General features: G+C 33.2%; 3 protein-coding genes and 1 long non-coding RNA gene across 12 annotated transcripts; all 4 read right to left on the minus strand.

The window, feature by feature from the left end:
* Window positions 1–1,497: 1,497 nt before the first annotated feature.
* Window positions 1,498–2,157, minus strand: LOC114294680 (uncharacterized). Its single transcript, XM_028238819.2, has one exon. It carries the CDS (start codon window positions 2,155–2,157, stop codon window positions 1,498–1,500), a length of 660 nt encoding a protein of 219 aa, XP_028094620.1.
* A 7,797-nt stretch (window positions 2,158–9,954) lies between these two features.
* Window positions 9,955–12,963, minus strand: LOC114294678 (uncharacterized). 8 transcript variants are annotated; one of them, XR_014366820.1, is made up of 6 exons: window positions 12,324–12,533; window positions 12,048–12,154; window positions 11,760–11,843; window positions 11,539–11,657; window positions 11,050–11,119; window positions 9,955–10,234 (listed from the first exon to the last, which is right to left on the minus strand). XR_014366820.1 is itself a non-coding variant. In XM_028238817.2 (5 exons), the coding sequence occupies exons 2-5, from the start codon at window positions 12,171–12,173 to the stop codon at window positions 10,155–10,157; spliced, it is 360 nt and encodes a 119-aa protein (XP_028094618.2). In that variant the 5' UTR covers window positions 12,174–12,180; window positions 12,324–12,589; the 3' UTR covers window positions 9,955–10,154. The 8 variants fall into 8 exon arrangements, 6 of the variants coding, with proteins under 6 accessions (XP_028094618.2, XP_082781598.1, XP_082781600.1 ...); XR_003640553.2 differs by having other exon boundaries at window positions 12,048–12,180; window positions 12,324–12,497; XM_028238817.2 differs by lacking the exon at window positions 11,539–11,657 and having other exon boundaries at window positions 12,048–12,180; window positions 12,324–12,589.
* A 2,297-nt stretch (window positions 12,964–15,260) lies between these two features.
* Window positions 15,261–20,677, minus strand: LOC145789419 (uncharacterized). Of its 2 annotated transcripts, XR_014327223.1 has the most exons (4): window positions 20,330–20,677; window positions 19,356–20,171; window positions 19,156–19,269; window positions 15,261–15,343 (listed from the first exon to the last, which is right to left on the minus strand). It is a non-coding gene; the product is annotated as an uncharacterized LOC145789419 (long non-coding RNA). The 2 variants fall into 2 exon arrangements; XR_014327222.1 differs by having other exon boundaries at window positions 19,156–20,171.
* Window positions 15,535–17,759, minus strand: LOC145823234 (uncharacterized). The gene is made up of 2 exons (XM_082922821.1): window positions 16,639–17,759; window positions 15,535–16,543 (listed from the first exon to the last, which is right to left on the minus strand). Exons 1-2 carry the CDS (start codon window positions 17,757–17,759, stop codon window positions 15,925–15,927), a joined length of 1,740 nt encoding a protein of 579 aa, XP_082778947.1. The 3' UTR covers window positions 15,535–15,924.
* Window positions 20,678–24,702: the final 4,025 nt, after the last annotated feature.

The raw sequence follows: 24,702 nt of genomic DNA on the forward strand, positions 1-24,702 counted from the left end.
ATCAAATAACCACGTGGCAAAGGATTGATGATGTGGAAGACACAAGATATGATCACGGTGCCGTAGGAATAATGGGACCAATCGATGATGCGGCAATCATAATTCCATTCCATTACTTAATTAAATAGATAAAGAAGAGAGATAATAAATCAGTTCAACAATTCTTAAAAAATATACTGCTGAAAGTAATTCCATATTCTTAATTAGTTGTTAAATCAAAACGCGATTAAATTAAAAGTTAGTTGGCCACGTAGCAGTCACATGGAGAGCAAATTCGAGATTCAACCGTTAGTGGTCAAGGTGCTTGCTAAAATGGGGTTTCAAGGCAAAAATCATGTACAATTGGCAAAATTTTCAACAACCATGTTCTGGCAATAGAGCAAAAACAAGACGCTAATTTGAACTATAAAAGGACTCTATAACCATTATTTGAAGGGACCATACATTCAAGATCAACTATTGTCAATCACTTTATCAATTTATCTTTCATGGTGTAGCACTATTTTCTAGTAAAAATGTTCTATCTTTCACTTATCAATTCCTGGTAGTTTTATTCTAACTATTTATTATCTTTTACTTTAATTGTATTTCATTTTCTATCAATGCAAGTTAAATTTTCTTTCATTTTAACACTAATCATTTCAGTTTTCATTTATTTTCTCTTTTTAGTCAAGTTTATCATTTAATTTTCAAAAACAGTCCCTTTTTTATTATTCAATTCTTGCAATTGACAACTTAAATTCATGCAAAGTTAGTTACTCAAGTAATATTTCACTATCACCTAAGAAAATATTAAAATCCTCTTCATCGTGACAAAACTTGAACCCATAGTTCATCTTCCTAATCACTCACAATTTCCTAAATTAGAAATCAGAAACATACACCTTTAACTAGGTGTACAAGTCCTTACACACCCGTGCAATTTAAAGCATCAACAAAGTTGTGTTTTCCTTTTTAAGGTAAACATATGGTCATTTTGAAAAATTAAAGGGGATAATTCCGTAATTAAAGTGACGTAACTTTGCATTGTTGAATGTCAATGGAAGCTTAATAAATTTCTTTTTAAAAATTGAAATAAATTCTTCAAAATGATGGACAGTAATATTTTGGTTATTATAAAATACAAAGATAGTTGTTTTTACCTGGAATGAAACTATGATAAAATGATATACCATTCAATAAATTTTTTCTTTTTAACGCTATCACATTTATAAAGAAACCTTTATTTTAAAGTAAACAATTGTCCATGTTTTTTCACTAATATTACATACTCAGAATTATTGCTTCAAATTTTACACAAAACTGTAAATTTATGGTCCACATTCATTTTATACATGGATCTACAATACAAATTTAAATCAAACTTATTTCTCAATAAAATTCTAAATACTATTTTTAAATATCTAAATTTATAATAACAATAGCGTTATCCAAAAAAATAATATCGAGTTGGTTCAGGACGTTATAATGTAACGAACACAAGCAGGAGTTAAGTTTTCAACGTAAAGCCACTGTGTTTTGTTTCCTCAAATCATTATAGAACTTAGCTATGAACTCCTCAGCAGCTTCGTCTACGTGGCTATCCCTGTCAACGTCCCGTAACGGACACGGTGAGTCCGTTATCCTCAGCTGCCTCACCATTGGGCTCAGTCCAAACCCCGGCAATGCCGGCGACGACAATTCACTATACAAGAAACCCGGCATCATCGGACTCTGCAAGAAACCCGGCAACACCGACGAGCCTGCCTCACTGTTCATCATCTCCAACGCCTTTTTAACTGCGTCAATGGTCATTATGTCATCGTCGGTGGGTGGCGCGTGAGCGCAAGGGAAGAAATGAGAGTGCTTGTGGTGTTTGCGCTGCTTGCTGAGGTTGAAGGGGTAGGCTGCTGGACTGTTGCTGCAGCTGAACTCGTACTCGTGTGGGGCGGAGAAGGACAGGTGTCGGTCGTGTGATTGGCGGTTGAAGGTGGAGGAATGGTGGTGGTGGAACATGAGGTTGTGTATGGCTTTCCCTGCGATCTTGCCACGTTTCATCATCATGTTGAGATCAACCATCAATTTTCGTTTTGATATGCCCTTTCTTACCATGAAGTACAACACACGTACTATGTGCCATAACCTTCTGGCTGCTACTGGTAGATTTGTATGTTCCATCTCTTTATTGTTTTGTGTTTTGTATCAATATAGAGAAAGATTTAATGTTTGGGGAGAGAGAGAGAGAGAGAAGACGATTTTGAATTGGGAAGAGGCAAAGGATGGAGCTATATATAAAGGCCAAAAAGGAAGAAGACATATTGCAATGCATGGATATTTTGAGTTATTTTAATCAATATGTTATAGAGTAGTTATCATCAATTAGTCCTATTAGGCTTAGTTAGGTATAAGTTCTGATTGATAAATTTATTACTGTAAATTTATTCATTAAAATAAGAGAGACTGATAAATTTATCACTTGATATTTATTAATAAAACTTAATAGGTAATAAGTCTAAAAAATAAGACTTATTGGTAATTTATTTGACTCAATTATTATTGATAGCAGAATAGTTCGGAAATAAATATATATATCTTCTATCTATCGATTTATACTATTAATATGCGAAGGCTGCTAGTGGTGTCCACAAAAATATGTCTCATGATTTGCTGACACACGTGTTATGACAAGTTGATTTAGTGATATATGACCTGTACCACAAATTTTACCTCCCACAATATATACGTATGTATATGTATTCAGAAATGTACTTAGAATATTGATGTATTTTTGGGATACGTAGCTCTTGAATCATTTATATATATATATATATATTTACAAAAGAAAAGCTTTTATCGATGAAAACAAGCATTCAAAGTATGAATTATATCAATAAATGGGGAGAAAGTGCAAAGAGTATCATAGTAAAATTTCAAGATCCCAACTAGGTTGGCACTAATAAAAATACACAGTCACTTGCTAGCACAAGCCTCAAAATTGGTAAGGAACCAACAAAAGAAACAAAAACAACAGCAACAAACTCAATGTAATAAAAACAACAACACCACCACCACACAACCTAACCACCAAACTCAATGTTCCTCAAGCTCCGCTCCTCAGACATTAACTCAAGCTCTGCTTCTCATTCTTAAACCAGCAACAGTGAAATGCAGCCCCTTATCTGTCTCAGTTTGTGCACAATATCATTAACTGAGTAATGAAATCCTTGGATTGAAGTTTTAAGCCATAATGCTATTTTAATCTTGACAAGCTCACAAAAATCATATCCCTTAGGCTGAGACCCATTAAAGACACACTCGTTTCTAAGCTTCCAGAGAGACCAAAATACAACTAAACAACCCCTCCACAACCTATTTTCCTTTTTGAAATTTCCACCAGACCACCAATGGAAACAATTCTAGGTATTGCCCACTCAACTCCCCAACACTACATCATTTCAGACCAAACACACTAGGAGAAAGGGCAACATTGGAGCAATAGATGAACAACTGATTTAGGTTCATTCTTGCAAAACACACACACATTAGCTGCATCGCTATTCAGAATACCAATTCTGTGTAGAAACATAGATGTCTTGACTCTTTCTTTTCAAGCCAACCATCCAAAAAATTGTACCTTAGGGGGGATATCCTTATTCCACACAAATTTGCAAACTTTGATCTGTGAGCCAAGCAATGTGTCACAAAATTATACAAATCAGCCACCTTAAACCCTCCTACAACTACACCATTCCAGGTAGGACAATTTGTACACCCCTGTCCTAGGTTTGGAGCAGAGTTCAAAGTGATAGCCAATCTTGAAGCCTCAATAATCATTTCCCACACATACAAAGGTCTTTTGAGAAACAACTCCCATTCTTCCAAGTTTGGTTTCCCTTCATAGAATCTGGAAAGTGAGCCCTCCTTGTTAGTTGATAATCTAAACAGCCTTGGAAACTCGACTTAGCTCTGGAATCATAATGATCTATATGAATTCGTGCTCCTCTGAGTTTATATCTTCATCTAAGTTCAGATACACAAAACCAATCATAAAATAATAGTACTACATTTATCATATATTCATACCACAATTCACATATCATTTCATATTGCACAATCACAACCATTGGATATTAATGAAATTTATGTAAGACCCATTGCATTAATAGTTGTGATTGTATCACATGAAATGATATTTGAAATGTAATATAAGTAGATGGGTGGTAAATATAGCATTATGGATCATTGAATTGATCACAAAAATTACAATAACAACAAATTGCACCAGAGTTCCCTTTAATATATATCTGTGTCAATTTAGTCCCATTAATAACATTATCGTTACAATTTTCATATTATGTTAGTATAATTCAATTAATAAGAATTTTTTTGTAAAATTAAACTAAAATCAATGACAAATTGATCCATTGATTCCTCAAAACAATTAAAGAATTGGCATACAATTTGAAATTGCCCTTCAAAACTGCAAAAAGCCTCTCTTTTAAAGATGACGAGTCGTCCATTTGCTACCATTATAATTGCTTGATTTGTCAAACGGGTGATACGAAGGTCTCATCTCATGTCAAGTGGTTGAAGAGTTGGTATATACAATTTCAAATATTTCATTTAATTTATCATTTTGCTCTTGATTTTGCTTTTTTATTTTTATTTTTTTATAGTAAATATTGTCAATTGGATTAGATTAATACTATATGAAAAATTAAATCACAAAATTAATACAATGAACTGCATATAGAAAATTGAGTTGCACTGTGGTTGAACCAGAGTTTCAAGGCCTTCAACTTCACTGTCCAGGACTTCCTGTCCAATTTAAGACAAATCAGGTACTGTTTGGGGAGTAAATCTGTCCTTTGTGGCTAATTTAGATATCAGTTTCCTGGAGGGCTGCTGTTTTGGCCTGTTGTACATCAGCTTGAGCTTTTTCCCACCTCTGGGCTAGGTTTGGTCTTGTTTTGCATTTTTTTCTCTGCTTTGTTCTTTTTTTTTTCTGTTTCGGTTTGGTTTCTCTCCAAACCCCTTTCCTCTCCTTTTTGATGTACTCTCATCTTGTATGGTTTGGTCATCAATAAAGGAAGGTTTCTTTGGCTGCTTCAAAAAATATAGAAAATTGACATAAGAGACAAATTACAGAGACTTCGAATGTAATTTTTGTTCTTACAATAAAGTAATTTGAGTGAAACCGTCTCCATAATATAGTATCTCACCATCTAAAATGCGTAATCAAAATTATATTTTGTGATTGATTTGGTACCCATTTACTCAGTGTTACTCACATGAAGAGAAACTCTCACTTTCATTTTTATATTTCTTATAAAACTCAAACACCGTAATTTATTAAAAGATATAACGTGTGGTTTGAATTTGATTTTTGTATGAGGATACCAACATTAAAATGAATGTAGAGTATACATTGCTTCTTCTTTTTTCCCTTTTTCTTTTTCGGGTTTTTTTTTCCAGCAATGCTAGGTATCATGAAAAACTTTTCATGAAAATAATCATTAAAGGTTTGTAACCCTTGAATTACACTTAAAATAAAGCATCATACACTAATCAAGGTAATTCAAGGATCATAACTTTTTCATGATCATTTTCATGAAAAAAATTTCATAATTCCTAACTTTTTTCTTATTTTTTGGGGGGTGGACTCTCAACACAAAGCAGTAGTCTATTTCTCAGCATAAAGTAATCCACTTTGGGAGTATGTCAAACTCAATAGACTTAATAGCATATGATCAAAACTCCACAATAACAAAGGCCTTTCACATGATACAATTGAATGTTTCATATGTTTTTTCTTATTCTGACCTAAACCTCTTTTGCTTTGCTTCTGCATTAAGAATTTAAAAGCATTCAAAAGTTCATCTATACATTTTATTTCCTTTTCGCATTTTCAAATATATTCACGTGGTTAATTTCTATGATATATGTTTTGTGGGCAATTTATACCGGTAATCTTTATATTTTGGCGCTTTAATTATTTGGTTCCCCATAATTTTAATTGCTTTTGACCCTGAATTTCTTATTTTGTCTCGATTCGATCTAATTAACTCAACAATATTAGCATTTTTTTATGAAAAACGTGCGTATGAGTTGCATGTATCATATATTTTTAGGGATAAAATTGTAAACTCGATCAACTTAGTAAGTTAATCTCAATCAACTCAGCAATCATTTTTTATCAAAAACTCTAACGGCGTTATCAATTAGATCAAATTGATACAAAATTTAAAATTAGGGTCAAAATTGAGTAAATTAAAAGTGTAAAAGACAAAAATGACATAAGAAACAAAATGTAAGAACTAACAATATAATTGATCCATTTTTTTTAATCAGTTTAATTGATTGATTGTTTGATTGGGGTACATTAGTATCAATTCATCAAAATCTCTCCAAGAAAATCAATTATATATAAATTACTTGAATAAAAAAATGACTTCTACTTACTATAAAACGTCAAGCTACAATTCTTTTCTAATTTTGAATTAAAGTTGAAAGTTAGGCACACATAATGTTGATTTTTGAAAGCTTTTCTTCAGCATTAAAGGTATTTTAATGTAACATAACTGTAATTATTTATTTATTTATTTATATTTTATTTTATTTTATTTTTTTGCCAAAATGTTAGAACCTTTTATTGATAGAACTCAAAAAAGCTTAATGTTCAATATAGAAGTTGACTTTTGAGATCAAGTTCTACCTGGAAAGCATAATGGTCTTGTTTGATTCACTCGACTAATAGTGAAATATTAATAATCTTATAAAATTAGTGTGGTATTTATTATCCAATTGGATTAATCCATTTGATTAATAATCTCACCCCTATCCCATTACTGATAATCCTACAAATTTGTTCGATTAATTATCCATTGGATTAATAATCCTAAACCAAAATGTTAAAACAAATATAGAATAATTAGGCCCACAGATTAATAATCTCAATCTCATGCTCTAATCCACCCAATCAAACATGCCATATAAGTTTTCGAGCATCTCTAATGCTAAATGATAAAATAAATTATCATAAATCAAATTTTGGCGATGCTATAATCTGACAATATTAAATTTTAACAATGTTGCTTCAATGCCACACTAATCATTTCTTCTATTTTATTCAACGAAAGGTTAATTCAAAATGCTATTTGTGAGCTTTGTTATGAAAGAGACAGGAAAGAGCTCTAGCCAAAATTTCACAATTTTCCAAACATTGTGAATAATATTCTTTCGATTGACAAAAATAAATAAAATCCTAACCAATTAGCAATATGTATATAGCTAATCTTCTAAAGTAAACTCAAAAGTGAATCCTCCAATAATGCAAAATAGAAAGAAACAAATTATATGCATGTTATTCAATCACATATTAATAATTTAGTAAGTTTGGTCTACCACAGTTGGCCAATTACAACTTTTTGAACTTTTGAACACAAAGAAAGAAAGACAGAAAGAAAGAAAGAAAGAAAGAAACGTAGATCAATTGTGCCATCAAATGTTTCATGCATTTGAATGGTTGCCATAAAGGCTGGCAGTGGGTGGGTGGTTTTTTATTTTTTTATTTTTGCAATATTTCTAGTAAGTGAAAAAAAAAAACTAATAAAATTCAAAATTAAAAATTAAAAAACAATATAATCCCTTTTTCACATCTTTTTTAGGTTTGAAAGTTTTACACTAAAGCTAGATGTCCATAAAAATTTTGACAAAAACTCCATTATATGAAGTGTGATCGAGATTCAATTTTGTGGGGTCTATGACTTGAATATATTTGAACTACACATTTAAAATTTATATTTTTGAGTAAAATTTTAAATAAAATGTTTGGATTTGTAGCATTGCTCAACGTTCTATTAAATTGTGTTTGGATTATTTCACTCACATTTTTTCTTTTTGTTTTCAAATTCCTAACCAATCCATTATCCAAACCCACATTTAGATTGACATCATAATATGGAGAAGCTAGTCTTATGGAATTACTATACGGTGCCTTAATTTAAATGCGATTCGTTTATAATAGGTCATCACTCCTTTGTCGAAATTTTGAAAAACAGTATGTGTTAAGTTTTTGTAATTGATAATCCCGTTTGACAAAACTCCTTTCACTTGTAATTTTATTCTCTTTTATGTTTTAGTAAGAATGTGAGTGTTTAGATACGAATCCAACCAAAATTGTGCCTATGTAGAGGAGTTTGTAATCTTGATCTTTTCATATTTGCTACTTCGTTGACTATGTACGGGGATCGAACTGTTTGAGTGCTCAAGTGGTCATCCGTACACTCGAGCAGAGAAAATGATCATCTAGTATTTTTGCAGAGCGTTTGAACTTTTGGGAAGCAAATTTTACCACTCGAATAGTGAATGTTGCGATCAATCGGTCAACTTATATGTTTTGCACCGCCTATACTCACACCGCTCAAGCAAGTGAAATGTACACTCGAGTGGTCTTTGCGATCCAATTTACTATAAAGTGTGTTGTTTTCTTGGTTTAGGATTTGAACCATCCAGATTTTCAAAAATGAAGAAAAAACAAAGTGTTTTATATTAGAGGGTACCTTATAAGTGTCCTTAATGATTTGAGAGTAATCAATGGATCTGTGAACTTCATATCAATATCATCAAGCGTTTGTTTGTTTTGTTTTTTTTTTTATTCACCAAAGAGAGAGTTGTTCTTCGGTGAATTTCGAGAAATTTAGGCCTGAAGCTTTGGTGGATTCCAAAGTAGCTCATCGCTGTGGATTCAACATCAGAGTTGTAGATTCAACGTTGGACAAGACAATTCTGAGGTAAAGATGGTAGTGGAAGAGACACATTGAGGTCGGTTCAATTCAAACATGGATTCACTAGGTAATTGAGGGTATTCATGTGTAATTTTTTTTTGTCTTCTTAGTGGATTATTTTGTGACTTTGACCCGTGATTTTTTTTTTATCATAATTGGAGGCGCTCGCTGATTGTAATTTTTCCATGTTAAATTGGTTATTGATTTGTCTTTGATTGGAATTGTTATTTGTTGTTTAAAATTAAAACATATTCACATATCAATATGTCGTGGATTTCAGTTTTTTTCAGAATAGTAACAATTGATGATTTGATGATTAGTATGAAGCAATATCTGAAGGCATAGAATCTAATGAAAGTTTTACACATAGCAAGCAAGGTGTGAAAAATGATGTCTCACTGCTAAAAATAGGGGTTTTAGAGGCGTTTAAAAAACGCCGCTATAGGTCCCAAAAGCGTCGTCAAATCCTTTTGTGATGTTTAGCACCAAACGTCGAAGATGCGGCCGTCGCTATAACTTTATGGCGCTTTAAAAACGTCGCCATATCACTATAGGCGGCGTTTTAAACGCTGCTAAAAGTTCTCGTAACAGTACATGACATCACCAAGCTATTTAGCGACGTTTTTTAAAACGCCTTCGTATCTCTTTTTAAAAATCCAACCTTTGGTTTGATATTTAGCGACGTTTTAGAAACGCCGCAATTGCCTTCTTTTTTTTTTTTTTTGTTAATTGTGTTAATTTTATGTGTTTGAACTAAAAAAATACCTATAATAAAACTAAAAAATAACACTAATAAGAAATAATAACTCCCATTCAAATAGTAAATGCAGCATTAATTCACTTTTCCAATCAATTTAATATCCAATCCCTATTATCCACAAAATAACATATCCACAAATGATATTTAACATTACCCACAAAATAACATATTCACAAATGAGGTTTTAACATTACCCGCAAAATAACATATCCAAAAATTAAATTCACAATTCTTAATGGAAAAAGGCAAAATATAAATTTTTTACATTGCCCATATGTGTACATTAATCATAAGATGGCCATCAAGTATGCTTATGATAATCATTGACACCTGCAAAGATTTGATGAACAAACAAAAAGAGTATAAAAATTGCTTATGAAATCAAGAAAGCCCCAAAACACAGAATAGAAAGGGCCAAAGTCATCACCATAGCCGACAGTGCAAACCAATTATTTCAACTGTAAAGAAGAAACATCCAATACTCAGATATAAACCAATCATTATTACCAAAACAAAAAACCAGACTTGTCTTGTATAAGAAAAATGTGGAAGGAGAAAAATTAGTATCAAGTTGGTCTGCTTGAATCAAAGGGAAAAATAACCCAAATCAAAAACTGATTTGAAATGAGCTACTTTTTCTGCAGCTGGTAAGAACTCCACTTGATGAGTACCAAACTGTTTTCGAATCCAAAAGCCCCAATAAACATTCCTGTGATACAATGATTAGAAGAAGGCTTCAGTAAACAATTATCTAAATTTCAAACGAGAAAAAGAAAAACAAAGAAAAACAAAAGAACAAACAATTGAGAATGAAACAGAGCAGAAGAAATTTATATGGCAAATAAACACAATGATACAACAAAGCATTACACTTCAATACACCCAATAACTATATAACTGAAAAAAATATATTTACAGCAAAAATCAACCTCACAGGCCACAACCTCACTCTACCAATAATCATGTGCCTCCATCTGTCCAAGAACCTCAATGGAAAAACAAATTAATTAACATAATTTACTCTAAAAAAGTGATAGTATGTAAACAAGCAAGTAAAAAGAACCAATGTTTTATTTTCCCCTCATTTTAACACCTAGATTTGTAAAATTCACATTCCCTTAACTGTCTTATCCTACTTACCCTACAAACGTTTCATTTGATCCAAAATCATCAATCGCACAAACAAGAATCAGCCAGATTAATGGGAGTTACAAACTAGACTACCTCAGATTAACCTTTTAAAATGTATGTCACTAGGGAAATTGCCAAAAAAACAAAATGCCATAATCTTGTGCCATTTTTTTTTGTTCATTCAACATTATGATAATATGAAATTGCTAGCTCGAACATAAGCATTACTTGTGTTCTATCACACAATGTATGATGGTTTATTTGTTAAGACAAGCTAATGAGGAAAAAATTTCCAAGTAAAATTTTAGATGTCAGAGAAATTAATCAACTGTTTTACATTCAAATGGCAAAATAATATATACATCAGGGCATAATTGGTAATGGGTTTGACACCTCCAGCTCCACCACGAGTGGCACGATGGAATTCATCCTCAATGTAAAAGTTCAAGGGTGACAAACCTTCCTGCATATACAAAAACCAAGACCATATAAAACCTTTCACCTTTCTAAATGAAATTCATAATCTAATTTTTTATACCACCTGCAATAAAAATAAAACACTATTACAACAAGGATTAAAACTAGCACTATATACAAAGTTCAGCCAGAGAGTAACACTGTTGAAAGAGAAAAAAGGCACAAAAAAAAAAAAAGGTTGCTAATAAAGGCAATAGAAGGACTTGCTGTGTGATCAATCTGCCAGAGAGATCTCATATTAATAGATCCATATAATTGAGTTAGAACCATCCTATCTAAAGACCAACATTTCAGCCAGTTGAAACTTCAGGGCTCACTATAAATTATGACCTATCTAAACTTGTCTAAATATTACTATGAAATTACTCGTCTAAAATCCCAATTAAGAAATATATATAGCCTTACCATTTTGATTGGTTCTGTGCAACTATATGTGTAGCATTCTTACTCCATGGAAGATCCCACCATCCATCCATATTGCCATCATAATGGAATAATATAATTGTAAAATTCTTTGAAAGCAACTGAATTCACAAAAATTAGGTAAGGAACGTCCACATAATGACATGTCTATTGTCAACGAACTATTATAGCTTTGAATAACAAGCATTAATAGACAATTATACCTTTCGAATAATAACGTCAACATTACTCTTTTGTGTAATACCAACTGGAATTGCTAGTAAGTTATGAGAGCTTGAAACATCAACCTGATAATTGAAGAAAAGGCAGCCACATGTTAGCCACAAATATGAAGTAATGATCATCTACACAAGTAACACAACTTTAGAATCGTATGAACAGATTTTGTCTGTTGATATAGAAAAATCAACAAATTGTAAATGAACTTTTTGACAAGTGCATGTTCAAAAGAAGTTTGCACATTGGCAAGTATAACAAGATCAAAACCTAACCTTTTCCCTCGAACTACTTGTTGACCATAGAGGTTTTAACTCCAAATTTGAACCAGCTTGAATGATGCCACAAGGTAAACTAGCCAAACTATTGTAAGCCAAATCACCTATCATGTGCAAGTTCATAAAACAACTGAAGAAAAAAAAAAATTGCAAAATCAAGTATCAGACCAAATCCAAAGCAATACGGAAGTTATGGCATGTTTAAGGCAGACAAATAAAAGAACAAAAACAACGCAATTTTAAAAAATAAGAAAATAGAACTGAAAATAATACCTTCGACATGTAGAAGGGGTTCAATCGTACGTTCATCTATCTGATGGTGAAAGAGAAGAGAAAACATTAGAGGAAGCAAAGTAAAAATGAAAAAGGCCCAACTTCATACGTCTATCTGACAGTACAAACAATTCCCATAAACTGCAGTTGTTTCATTTTGACTCTGCATGTTCCCTGCATTTCAATTGTTACATTGTTTAATACTCAAGCCTTCAATCAAGACATCTTTAAACACATGAAACAACTTGTTCACAACATCTATCCACCTAGTTTATGAAATTAGACAAATTACAACTATTTTCAAATAAAATATACCTTGTCAAATAATGTGTCTTTTCTTGACCACCCATATGCATGATTTAAATGCCCTCATGAACAGCAACAGCTTCAGTATATTCTCATAATAACAAACAACAATCAAAGTATCTGAAGAACATATTAATATCAAAATATAACCCAAGAGTAAAAAACATGTGAATGCTTATCTTATGATAAATGTATCTTTGTGGTGTGACATGCGAGTCGTGTGTTACTTATGTTGTAATTCTTTTTTGTATGTGTATATGTGGGTTTGTGTGTTTTTGTTTGTGTGTGTGTGTGTGTGTGTATGAGAGAGAGAGAGAGAGAGAGAGAGAGAGAGCCAACAATACTAACCATAGTCATTGTGTTGGAAAACACTCACTACAACAAAAACATACTTTAGTGGCACTACACTAGTGGCATATTTTTAGAAAATGCCACAAAAAATGATATTTAGTGGCACGTTTTTGAAAAATGCCACAAAACGATAAACATAAAAGGCTGTAGTGACATTTCAATGAACAAGTGTCACAAAACTACAACAAAAACATACTTTAGTGGCACTACACTAGTGGCATATTTTTAGAAAATGCCACAAAAATGATATTTAGTGGCACGTTTTTGAAAAATGCCACAAAACGACAAACATAAAAGGCTCTAGTGACATTTCAATGAACAAGTGTCACAACACTACAACAAAAACATATTTTAGTGACACCATACTAGTAGCATGTTCTTAAAAATGTCACAAAAAGAATATTTGGTGGCATTTTTTAAAAAAATGTCATAGAGCCACAAACATATAAGGCTCTAGTGGCATTTCAATTAAAAAAAATGTCACTTCGCTACAACAAAAATGTCACTACAAAAACTTTTTATGAATATTTGCAATGACATTTTTTAAAAAATGTCAGGACACTAGGTAGGTGCAAATTACTTTTTATGGCACTTAGTGAAAAGTGTCATAAACAAATATTTTATAGCATTTTGAGAAATGCCACTAAGCCAAAAACTTTCCAAGCTTATAATGACATTTTTGAAAAAACAAAAAATGCCAATATATTTTCTAAATTTTTAAAATGTAGTAAATGATTAAAAATAAATGAATTAAACTCAATATACACTACAGGAAAAAGCATATTCGGCGACTAAATTTCCTGACCAAAAAAATTTGGTTGCTGAAAGTATAGCTTTCAACGACCAAAACAGCATTAGTTGCCAAAAGTAAAGCTTTTTGGCAACTAAACAATTTTAGTAGCCAAAAGTCTACAATTGGCGACTCAAACTAAGTTTGGTCGCTGATTATATGGGTTTTAGTGAGTAAAAAATTTTTAGTAGCCCAAAGTAAAGTTTTTTGGCGACTAAAAAAATTTAGTAGCCAAAAGTCTACAATTGGCGACTAAAAATAAGTTTGGTCGTTGATTATATGGGTTTTACCAACTAAAAAAATTTTAGTAGCCAAAAGTAAAGCTTTTTGGTGCCAAAAAAAAATTTAGTAACCAAAAGTCTACAATTGGCGACTAAAAAATAAGTTTAGTCGCCAAAAATGGTCATTTTTAGCGCGGGAGAACTAAAATCCTAAGGCGGGAATAAAATTTTTTGGTGACCAAAATTTTGGTAGCTGAAAGTGCATCTTCGGCGACCAAATCCGATTTTGGTCGACAAAAGTTAAGTTTTTTAGTAACTAAAAAACAATTAGTAGCCAAAAGTATAGAATTGGCGACCAAAAATTTTTTAGCCGCCAAAAGTGGTCTTTTTTTATTTATTTTGGTAGTAAATAGTTTATTTTACATAAATTATGTTCAATAAAATAATTATGTTTACACATATACTTTTATATTAATATGGATGTATGTACTATATAAATAATATATGTTGCATATATAATCATGTGGTGCTATAGAGGTGTAGTGGAAAGAGTGTGGTGTATAAGGTTTATGGTGCGGAAGGTTGGCGGTTCGAGTCTCCGCAAGAGCGGATCAAATTGTTCTACAACGAATTATCGTCATGAATGGCACTTGATAGCGTCACGAATAGTGCCTACCATGACATTAAAGTGTCACTGAAAGGTTTTAGTATTGATGGTGTAATGACACTTACAAGTGTCACTAACTCTTTTTTTAATGGCGCATGATAGTGCCACAAATAATATCTACCATGACATTAAAATGTCATTGAAAGTTTTCAGCCATGATGGTGCAGTGGCACTTGCAAGTATTTACCGTGGCACTCGTATCTACCGTGGCACCGATAGAAGTGGCACTTGTTCAAAATGCCACAAGACCAAAAAATATCATTAGAAGAATAGTTTTGTGGCACTTTCAAATGTCACTAAACTAAGAAAATGTTGTAGTGACTAATACATTCATTGCAGCCCACTTGCCATAGACGAACAGTTTTATCCTTTAATGATGAAAGAAGACACTGCAACAAATTGACCTCAAAAACATTATTATGTTTTTTTAAACAAATGGGAAGATTTTAAAGGTATTTTGCAAGCAAGCAATAACTTACATTAGATTTGGACCAGGCCAGATCCAAGACATCACTAGTGTGGCCATGAAATTCTTGTAGTGGCAACTTCTCAATCTGATGAATTTTTTCCACCAACTCCTCAATAACTCCCATCCTTTTGTTTCTGATGAATTTTTTCCACCAACTCCTCAATAACTCCCATCCTTTTGTTTTTGATGAATTTTTTCCACTCAGCAGAAACACAACTGATAGCAAATCTTATAATGGTCATTTGAATATATGAAAGGATGCAATATTGATGAACAAAAAATCAGTTCTTTATTTCCTTTCCCAATAAAGAAAGGGTATCATATCTCTGTTTTATGAGTTCTCTTTTCAAACATGGTATAGTGGAAAATGTGGTATAACACCAAAAATATGTAAAATACCTATGAAGCACGGACACGGACACGCGACACGACACGGACACGACACGGACACGCAAAAACGCAAATTTTCAAAAAATAAGGGACACGACACGCCGGGGACACGTTCAATATATATAATTAATTTTATTTATTATATGTCATAAAATTATTAAAAAAATCAAATAAAGGTAATAAAATATACAAAATAACACTATTAAAATTATAAAAAATAAACATTTAATTGATTTAACATCATATATATATCGTTCACAACTAACATAAAATAGCATTCCATCAATACATAACATGTCATTCGAAGCTACCAACCATCATTTGTTACAAAATGCATGAAAATCAAACCACAAAATATAAAATTATCCAATGTACCAACAACTATTACAAAATCCATAAATATCAACCTAAGTAGAGGAAACTATTACAACATCTTCACCACCGCCTCCATCTTCTCCTTCATCTGTAAATAGGACCGCCTCTATAGCCGGTTCATCAAGTGAGAGGTTAGCTATCCCAAGCATTCTAATATCATCAAGTGAGTCAAAGTTATCTCCGGCAATGTCCCACACTTTTGTCTCTCCTTGCAAGTATTGGGAGCTCCTCCTTGATAAAAGACGAAGATTGCTATGAATGAACACCAAATCCTCCGCGCGTTGAGGGACCATCTTGCTCCTTCTCACTGAGTGAATAAAGGAGTAAGTACTCCAATTTCTCTCACAACAAGATGAAGAGGCAGGTTGCACAAGCAATCTCAAAGCTAGTTTTTGAAGAGATGGTGCATATGCACCATATGCACACCACCAAGTATAAGGATCCATGTGCCACCTATTATGAATGGAATCATACTCCGAGAATGCTTCAACATGACCCGAAAATTTTCCAAACTCAGTTATCACCTTGGTTCGCTCCGTGATATCTTCAAAATACCTCTTAAAACACTTGTTCCTCTCACGTGTCACCTCCTCATCCCTATGTGGAGGAACTCTATTTTGATCCTCATGGAGCCACTCATCACTATAATACCTACAATCCAAAATAGGAAAAATAATTATTTCAAGAAAGACTAGATAAGTCCATTAAAATGAAATATCTAAAACAAATTTAAATGTGGTACTTACTTTTGATTCAATGAATGTGCCATACAATGGAGAGGAGTATTGTTTTTATTCCAACGATCCACAAGAATTTGATGCACCACATTGTAAAATGTAGATTCCTCATCTATTCTTTTCCCTTCATGCCTATAAATTGACATCTTCACTTTCTCTATCATTGAGTCCCACATATCATATACTAAGTGAAGGCAAGGTTTGTCCGTATCACAAGCCCTAAGCATGTCATATATAGGACCCGTGAAGGAAAGAATATAATCAATGTAATCCCACCACACATCATCCAAAATCTTTTCTTTCACAAATTTTGCCTTCCCAACATCATCCTCTCTATAGCAATTCCACTTGTCACTAATTACCATTGCTTGAAGACCACGTTTTATAAGCTTTAACCTCTTGAGCATAACAATTGTGGAGGCAAATCGTGTTTCGGCAACCGAAAGCAACTTCAATGACACAAATTCATTGTACATAGCCAATCGCATTGAGTGATTAGAGATAAAATTCTTAATCATCAAACCATCTCCTGCAATATCACTAATCCAACTACATTCTTCATATGTGACTTCATTCCTCTCAATATTCTTTGCGGCACAAATATTTTTCAAAGCTAGATTTAATGTGTGCACCACACAAGGAGTCCATAGAATATGAGGGAATTGAGCTTCAATGAGTTGTCCGGCTGCCTTACAATTAGGAGCATTATCCGTGATGACTTGAACCACATTACTTGGCCCAACCTCATTAATCACTTCTTTCATCAAATTTGCAATGAAATACTTGTCTTTAGTTTCTCCAAAACAATCAACTGCTTTAATGAACATAGGCCCACTTTCACTCACTGCCATAAAATTAATCAAAGGCCTCCTTTGAGAATCACTCCAACCATCACTAACAATGCTCACCCCTTTTTCCTTCCATGTGCCCCTAATTGGTTGCAACAATTTATCAATATTTGCCCTCTCTTTTTGAAGTAATGTGGTTCGTAACAAATTATAACCGGGAGGCAAATATCCAGGAATATTATGATTTGCAGCAAATGTGTAAGAGCTAACATAGTAAGGATTTCTTGCAAGATTAAAAGGTACCCCCCTCCCCCCCCCCGGCCCCCCCGCCGAGTAGAACATCCTAGCAATTTCAAAATGCAATTGCTCTCTATCCTTCAAGTTGAATGCTTTCTCAATAGCACTCCCACTCCCACTCCCAGGCCCACTCCCACTCCCACTCTACCCACTGATACAGTGGAAGGAGGCAATGGTACATTTTTGGGAAGAGCATTTTTAATTCTCAGCTCAGCAGCATCATTCTCATTTTGCAGTTGTGAAAGTTTTTGACTTGTCACTTTCTTACAAGCACCAATTCCCTTTCCTGGGAGTTTTAACAAGTGTGCCCTTACTCTTGTATATGAACCTTTGAAAGTATTATTACAAAATTTACATTGTAATTGGCAATTTCCTCCTCCTTCCCCAGGTTTTGCTAATTTATTTATATACTTCCACAATGGTTTGTTCTCATCAAAATCATCATCAGGTATATCATTAGAACTACCACACGTACCCATTGTTTCAGAATTAATAATTGGTCCCTATAATAAAATTAATAAATATACATTATTAAAATTATATCCTCAAATAATAGAAAAGAAAAAATAAAATCAGAATATAAAAAAAAATAAAAGAAAAGAAAAAATAAAATAAAACAAAATTAGAATCAAAATTAAAGAAAAATAAAAGAAAAAATTAAATTAATAAAAGAAAAAAAATAAAAGAAAAAAATAAAATAAAAATCAGAATCAAAATAAAAGAAAAAAAAAGAATAAAATAAAATAAAAATCAGAATCAAAATAAAAGAAAAAAAAAGGAAAAAATAAAATAAAAATCAGAATCAAAATAAAAGAAAAAAAATAAAACAAAAAAATGAAATAAAAGAAAAAAATAAAATAAGGGCGAGGCGAAATCAATTGAGAGGAAAGAAGAGGCTAAGACAGAGAGAGAGAGAGAGAGCTATCGAATAGAGAGAGAGAGAGCGATCGAAGAAGAGTCGTACCTTAACGAAGCAGAAAATCGACTGAAGATCGCAGATCGCAGATCGAACAAAGAAGATCGAAGACCGACGACAGACGACCGACGAGGAGCAACGATCGACGAGAGAAGACAAACGACGAAGTCAGGTCCTCTCTCTTTCCCTCTTTCTCACCCTTTCTCTGTTGTTTATCTTCTATTCGAAAGTCGATTCAAAGCAGATTAGGGCGAATGGTAGATTAGGGAAAATTTGATCTGTTTTAGCTTATTTTCAAATCAACCCCAAAAAAATTTAGTAAATTGTGAAATTGCCCCCGTGCGTGTCCCAAACGTGTCTATAGCGTGTCCAAAACGTGTCCAGATGTAAAAAAATTTTAAAAAAAATGGGACACTCTCCCATGCGTGTCGGACATGTGTCCACCGCGTGTCCGACGCGTGTCCGTGTCCGACACGTGTCTGATACTGGTACGGAGCCCTCGGAGAGGTGTCCGTGCTTCATTACCATTTTGTTTGCTTTCTTACACTGACATGGATGGCCCTCTTTGACCACTCAAATTGATGCCATTCACTTGTCCAGCCATCATAATGAAAGCATAATTTGAAAATCCTCAGAAAACTATCAAAAAATCAAATAAGATTACAAACCTCTACTTGCAACATCATAAAAATAATACATATAATGGAATGGTTCATTTGTGTAACCTTTTTAACTGCTACATCAATGTTGTTCCTCTGATCCAAACCAACTGTGAATGTTACCAAGTATTTCGGCTTCATTGTCAAATCATGAAAGTTACAAAACGTTCTCCATAAGATGATTGGAGTTATGAGAGTAGTTACACACATGCCAAATCAATGGAAATGTCATAGTATGAGACAGTTTCTTTTTGCACTTATTTCAATTTTTAGTATTTTATGATGTGAGGGTTTCTCACTCTCTAGTCACCAACAATGATAAGCCAATTAAATCTACAAGTAGCCAACCCAACCGTACCAATCTTAACAAATCTAAGCATCACACATTAAAAAATAACCAAAACCTGAAAAGTACAGTTTTGCAAACAGGTTCCACACAATTTCAAAAAACGATGATAAGAGTAATATCCATTAAGCCTTTGACAAGAACATTTCAAAGATGAGAAAACTTTAGTTAAAGAATTATTAAGTAGAATATGCCATGGTCTTAGATATGTGATGAATTTTTATTTATTTTTTATTTTTTGATATTTACTCGGTAAACAACAATGTCTACTCTATTAGGACTTCCGAAATCATATATGGTCATAGTTGAGTTGGAGAGTTAACAAGAAATTAAAAACTTTATAATGATTAAAACCAATTCCACCATCTAAAATAAGTAAATAATTGCAAAGTCCAACACCATAACACAGTTACTTGTGTTGAACAACATACCTCACTAGGTTCACCCCATAGTCTTTGCAAATAAAAAGTGGACTGAGAGACTACAATTGCTGGAGGTAAGGACTCTGCACCACAAGGATTTGTTGGAACATATAACTGGGAGGAAAATCAAACATGAACAGGTTATCAGCCTAAATGGGAACACATTTTGTTTTGTAGCAACTAAGAAAAGATATGGGAAAAGCATGTTGAGCTAGTATTTCCAGATAAGGTATAACACAAATCGACAGAGAGAGAGAGAGAGAAATCAATACCTCGCGATGAAGCTTTGAAATCGAGATAGAGAACTTCAAGATTGAAATCGCTCTGAGACGAATCTCAAAATCGAAATCGCTCTAAGACCGATCTGAGAAATCAAACACAGCCTCTCCTGAGATCACTTCCTCTGCGATCGCAATCACCCAGAGCTTTAGAGCTTCAGATCGATATCTCAGAGAACAAAGGATGAATCGAGAGAGAGAGAGAGAGAGACAGAGTGACATAGTGAAGCTTCAGACCTTCAAATTGAAATCGCTCTGATGAATCTGTATGAATCTCAAAGAAAATCTCTCTGAATCGAAATCGCTTTCAAGGGTTTTGGGGGTGAGCAAGAGAGAGGTGTGAGGATTCAAAATAAGGGTTTACAAAGCTTTAAGCAGCATTCTCAGATACAAAATAGGAGCATGAGGCACAACGTTTGGAGGCGGTTTTAAACGCCTCCTATTCTAAAACGGGGTCGTTTGATTAAACAAATATGCGACGTTTTTAAAAAACGTCGTTAAATATTAATAAAAGTGGCATTTCAAAAAACGTCGTTAAAAAAACGCCGCCTAAACCCGTTTTTCCTGCAGTGTCTGTATTATTAAAAAAGAAAATTAGATTTATTTATTTATTTATTTTGGTTACACTTGTCCTCAGAATACAAGTGTAAAGAATGTTATGTAACAAAAATAATAATACCAACTAAAATGCTAGAATTTGAATTTATGATGTAAATTCATGGGCAACCCAATCCTTTGCCTATGGCTGGGTAAGCATCAATCTGACTCACCAAAATCGAACTCGAACCAATCCCTTATCGAATGGACAATTTCAATGGTCCGAACAAACAGATACATATGCATTTTTTTCTAATCTACTTAAGTTCAGACAAATGGCAAGTGGCAAGCCACCCGACCCAGTTTCATTTGCCAACACTCCTAAGAAAAACGTTTTATGGTTTTATAGTTTGTGTTAGAAAAAATATATTTTCTTAGTAATTATATTTGAAGGTACTTATAAGCCTGTCCTAGTAACCATACTTATTTATTGACAAATCCTGGCTAATAAATTTATCATTGTAAATTTATTGACTAGACTAATAAATTTATCACTGTAAATTTATTCAACACGATCATCTTCCACATACACAAAGAACAAGAGAGACTAATAAATTTATCACTTAAAAATAAATCTGAATCTTAAATAAAGGAGGCAGTAGCGATATGATGGTTGTGTAGATCGACAACGGTAGAGTATAGATCGACAATGGTAGAATATAGATCGGCGACAGTAGAATGTAGACCTCTAACGATAGTGGAGATAGTTGGTGAACGGTGGCAACATCCGAATAACGACGTGGTGGTGGTGAGTAGATAGCGGTAGCGTTAGTGGCAGGTAGACGACAAAGACGGCAATGGTGGACTGATGTTTCTGAAAAAATAGTAGAGAGAGAGAGAGAGAGAGAGAGAGAGAGAGAGGAGAAGAGAAAAGAAGAGAATATGATGGGTCGATGATGATGACAACAGTGGTGGCAAGTAGGTGATGACGGCAGTAGCAGCGGTGGTGGTGGGTGGACAGCAACGGCAATGGTGGTGACCCATATTGCACAAGTACACACCCATGTCAAAAAAATCCAAGTGCAATAAGGATCAATCCCTTAGCAATCCCTTGCTCAGGATCAATCCCTATCAGTAGCTTAGCAATCCCTTGCCTTCGGAAATGTGCAAACTCAACAATTTATGCCAAAAACAAAAAAACAAAACTTCCTAAGACCAATTTAATACTCATCTACTGGAAAAACACCAGACTTGGTACACTTTGGAAACACGATTGTCATAAAAATATATATATATATATATATTCTACATGAAATGCAAATATATCTATGAGGGTAATATACCAATATCTGCATTTCAAGTCACAGAACATTTCTAATGCTAAAATAAATTATCATAAATCAAATTTTGACAGTGTTGTAGTGTGAAAATATTAAATTTTAACGATGTTGCTTTAATGCTACTTTGTGAGTTCCATTATGAAAGAGAGAGGAAAGGGTTGTAGCTAAAATTTGACACTTTTCCAGACACTGTGAACTATATCCTTTCAACTTACCACAAAATAAATAAATAAATATCATAACTAATTAGCAATACGTATAGCTAATCTTCTAAAGTAAACTCAAACGTGAATCCTCCAATAATGCAAAATGGAAAGGAACAAAAATTATCATGCATGTTATTCAATCACAAGTCAACAATGATTAGCTATATTGAACGCAGAGCGGAGAAAAAAGATCAGTAATACTATACAAACATAGAAAAAAATATATTTAGGAATTATTCAAAATTTAAAATTAATAGTTAAAAGATTTACTTAGGTTTTAGTCCCACAATACAAAGCTTAAATATACACCACAGATCAAAAATCATGATAAATTTTTTATCTTTTTTTAAGGGATTGGCTTCTCTCTAGTCCGATTTAGGACTAGAAAGGTGTTGTCCGGCCTATTGGGTCTATTTTTTTGTCACATTTCGATAATCTGAACCATTCACATTTTGAGATTCATCGAGAAAATTATCCATCCAAAAAATCAAATCGACCGAATAACGGCAACCACATGTTCGAATTAGTTTTATATGAAAGAAAAATCGATGATGAGAAAATAAACATTTCATACAAAATTGATCCAAACATATGATTTACGTTATCTAATCGACTTGATTTTTCGTAAGAATGATGTACTCGACAAATCTTAAAATGTGAACGATTTGAATTATTGAAACAATACCCAAAAGTAAACCTAATGTGCCAAACTGAGCAATTCAATCTAATTTGGAATTGGAAACCATCCAGACCCTCTTTTTTAATTCTTAGGCTTTTGCAAAAAAAAGATGTTAGTAGGTTTCGTCTGCCACAGTAGGTCGAGTTACATCTTTTGGAAAATGTTGGAGAACCCACAAAGGAATACCTTCACGATCCCTCACTACAACAAAAAGCAGATTTCGCGACTAAAATTGCATTTTTCATCGCTGAAAGTAGTAGAATTGGCGACTAAAATAGAATTAGTCGTCAAAATTGATCACTTTTGCCGACTAAAAGAGTTTAGTCGCCAAATATAAGGGTTTTAGCGACTAAAAGGCAGTTTAGTCGCCGAATATAGGGTTTTGAGCGACTAAAGGTTGTTTAGTAGCCAAAAGTCACGGTTTTTGGCGACTAAAATAATTTAGTCGCCAAAAGTGATGGTTTTGGCGACTAAAAAACAGTTTAGTCGCCGATTATAGGTGTTTTGCGGACTAAAAACAGTTTGGTCGCTGAAAGTGAAGCTTTTTGGCTACAAAAAAAAAATAGTAGCTAAAAACAGTCAATTGCCGACTAAAACTCAGTTTAGTAGCCAAAAGGGGACCTTTTTGGCGACTAAAAGCAGGTTTAGTCGCCAAAACTGCTTTATTTTTAGGCAGAACTTAATTTTTTAACGACTAAAAAATAATTAGTAGCCGAAAATTATAGAATTAAAGGTTTGGAATGTGGAACGGTTGGCGGTTCGAAACTCAGAAAAAGCAAAAAAGTGGGTTTTTTTTTTTCTACGAAAACACCTTTGGCGACTAAAATTATTAGTCGCCAAAAGTCTTTATTTTGGCGACTAAACGGTTTAGTCGGCGATTAAGTGAGTTTTAGCGACTAAATTATTAGTCGGTAAATGTATGATTTTCAAAAGTATAAAACACTATTGGCAACTAAAACTTTGGTCGCTAAAGACCTGTATTTTGGCGACTAAAAAAGTTTTAGTCGCCAATACCTCCGGCGACCACGAATATGCGACAAATGTGGCGACTAAAAAAATTTGTCGAGGAAAGTAAAATTTCGACTTTCGACGACTAAAAATGGACTTTTGGCGACTAAAAATTTAGTCGCCAAAAGTGCTTTTTTTTGTAGTGCCTATTCATGTATTGATCATTGATTTGTTTGAATTTTTTTATTTTTTTTTCTATCTTTGACAATGACATGAATAGTCCAAATTATTTTGGGAATTGTAGAAATTGTGCTTTGTGAAATCTTTATCATTACTGTATATCTTTTTAACTTTTGAACACAAGATGGGACCACAAAGAAAAAAAGAAAGAAAGCATAGATCAATTGTGCTGTAATAACTTTATATTCAAATTTCAAATGTTTCCTTGCATTTGAATGATTGCTAGAAAGGTTGGCAATGGGTGGGTGCTATTTTTATTTACAATATTTCTAGAAACTGAAATTAAAATAATAATAATAATAAAACAACAATATACACCCCTTTTCACATCTTTGTGAGGATTCTAGCCAAAATAGATAAATAAATAAAAATAAAAAAGAAGTAACGCCAGATGTCCATAAATCATATTTTTCATAT

Source organism: Camellia sinensis, chromosome 4 (genome assembly GCF_055761805.1).
Source record: "Camellia sinensis isolate YWXY chromosome 4, ASM5576180v1, whole genome shotgun sequence".
Lineage (NCBI taxonomy): Eukaryota > Viridiplantae > Streptophyta > Magnoliopsida > Ericales > Theaceae > Camellia > Camellia sinensis.

Bases quoted from the DNA above. Each gene is read 5' to 3' on its own strand.
- LOC114294680 (XM_028238819.2), bottom strand. From the start codon at position 2,157: ATGGAACATACAAATCTACCAGTAGCAGCCAGAAGGTTATGGCACATA.
- LOC114294678 (XM_082925471.1), bottom strand. From the start codon at position 12,390: ATGTTTTCTCTTCTCTTTCACCATCAGATAGATGAACGTACGATTGAA. The intron at 12,155-12,323 runs GTATTATTTTCA...TGCACATGATAG, and splicing joins ACCCCTTCTACATGTCGAAG to GTGATTTGGCTTACAATAGT. The intron at 11,844-12,047 runs GTTAGGTTTTGA...TTCAATTATCAG, and splicing joins CAAGTAGTTCGAGGGAAAAG to GTTGATGTTTCAAGCTCTCA.
- LOC145823234 (XM_082922821.1), bottom strand. From the start codon at position 17,759: ATGTTCTACTCGGCGGGGGGGCCGGGGGGGGGGAGGGGGGTACCTTTT. The intron at 16,544-16,638 runs GTAAGTACCACA...TTTGGATTGTAG, and splicing joins GCACATTCATTGAATCAAAA to GTATTATAGTGATGAGTGGC.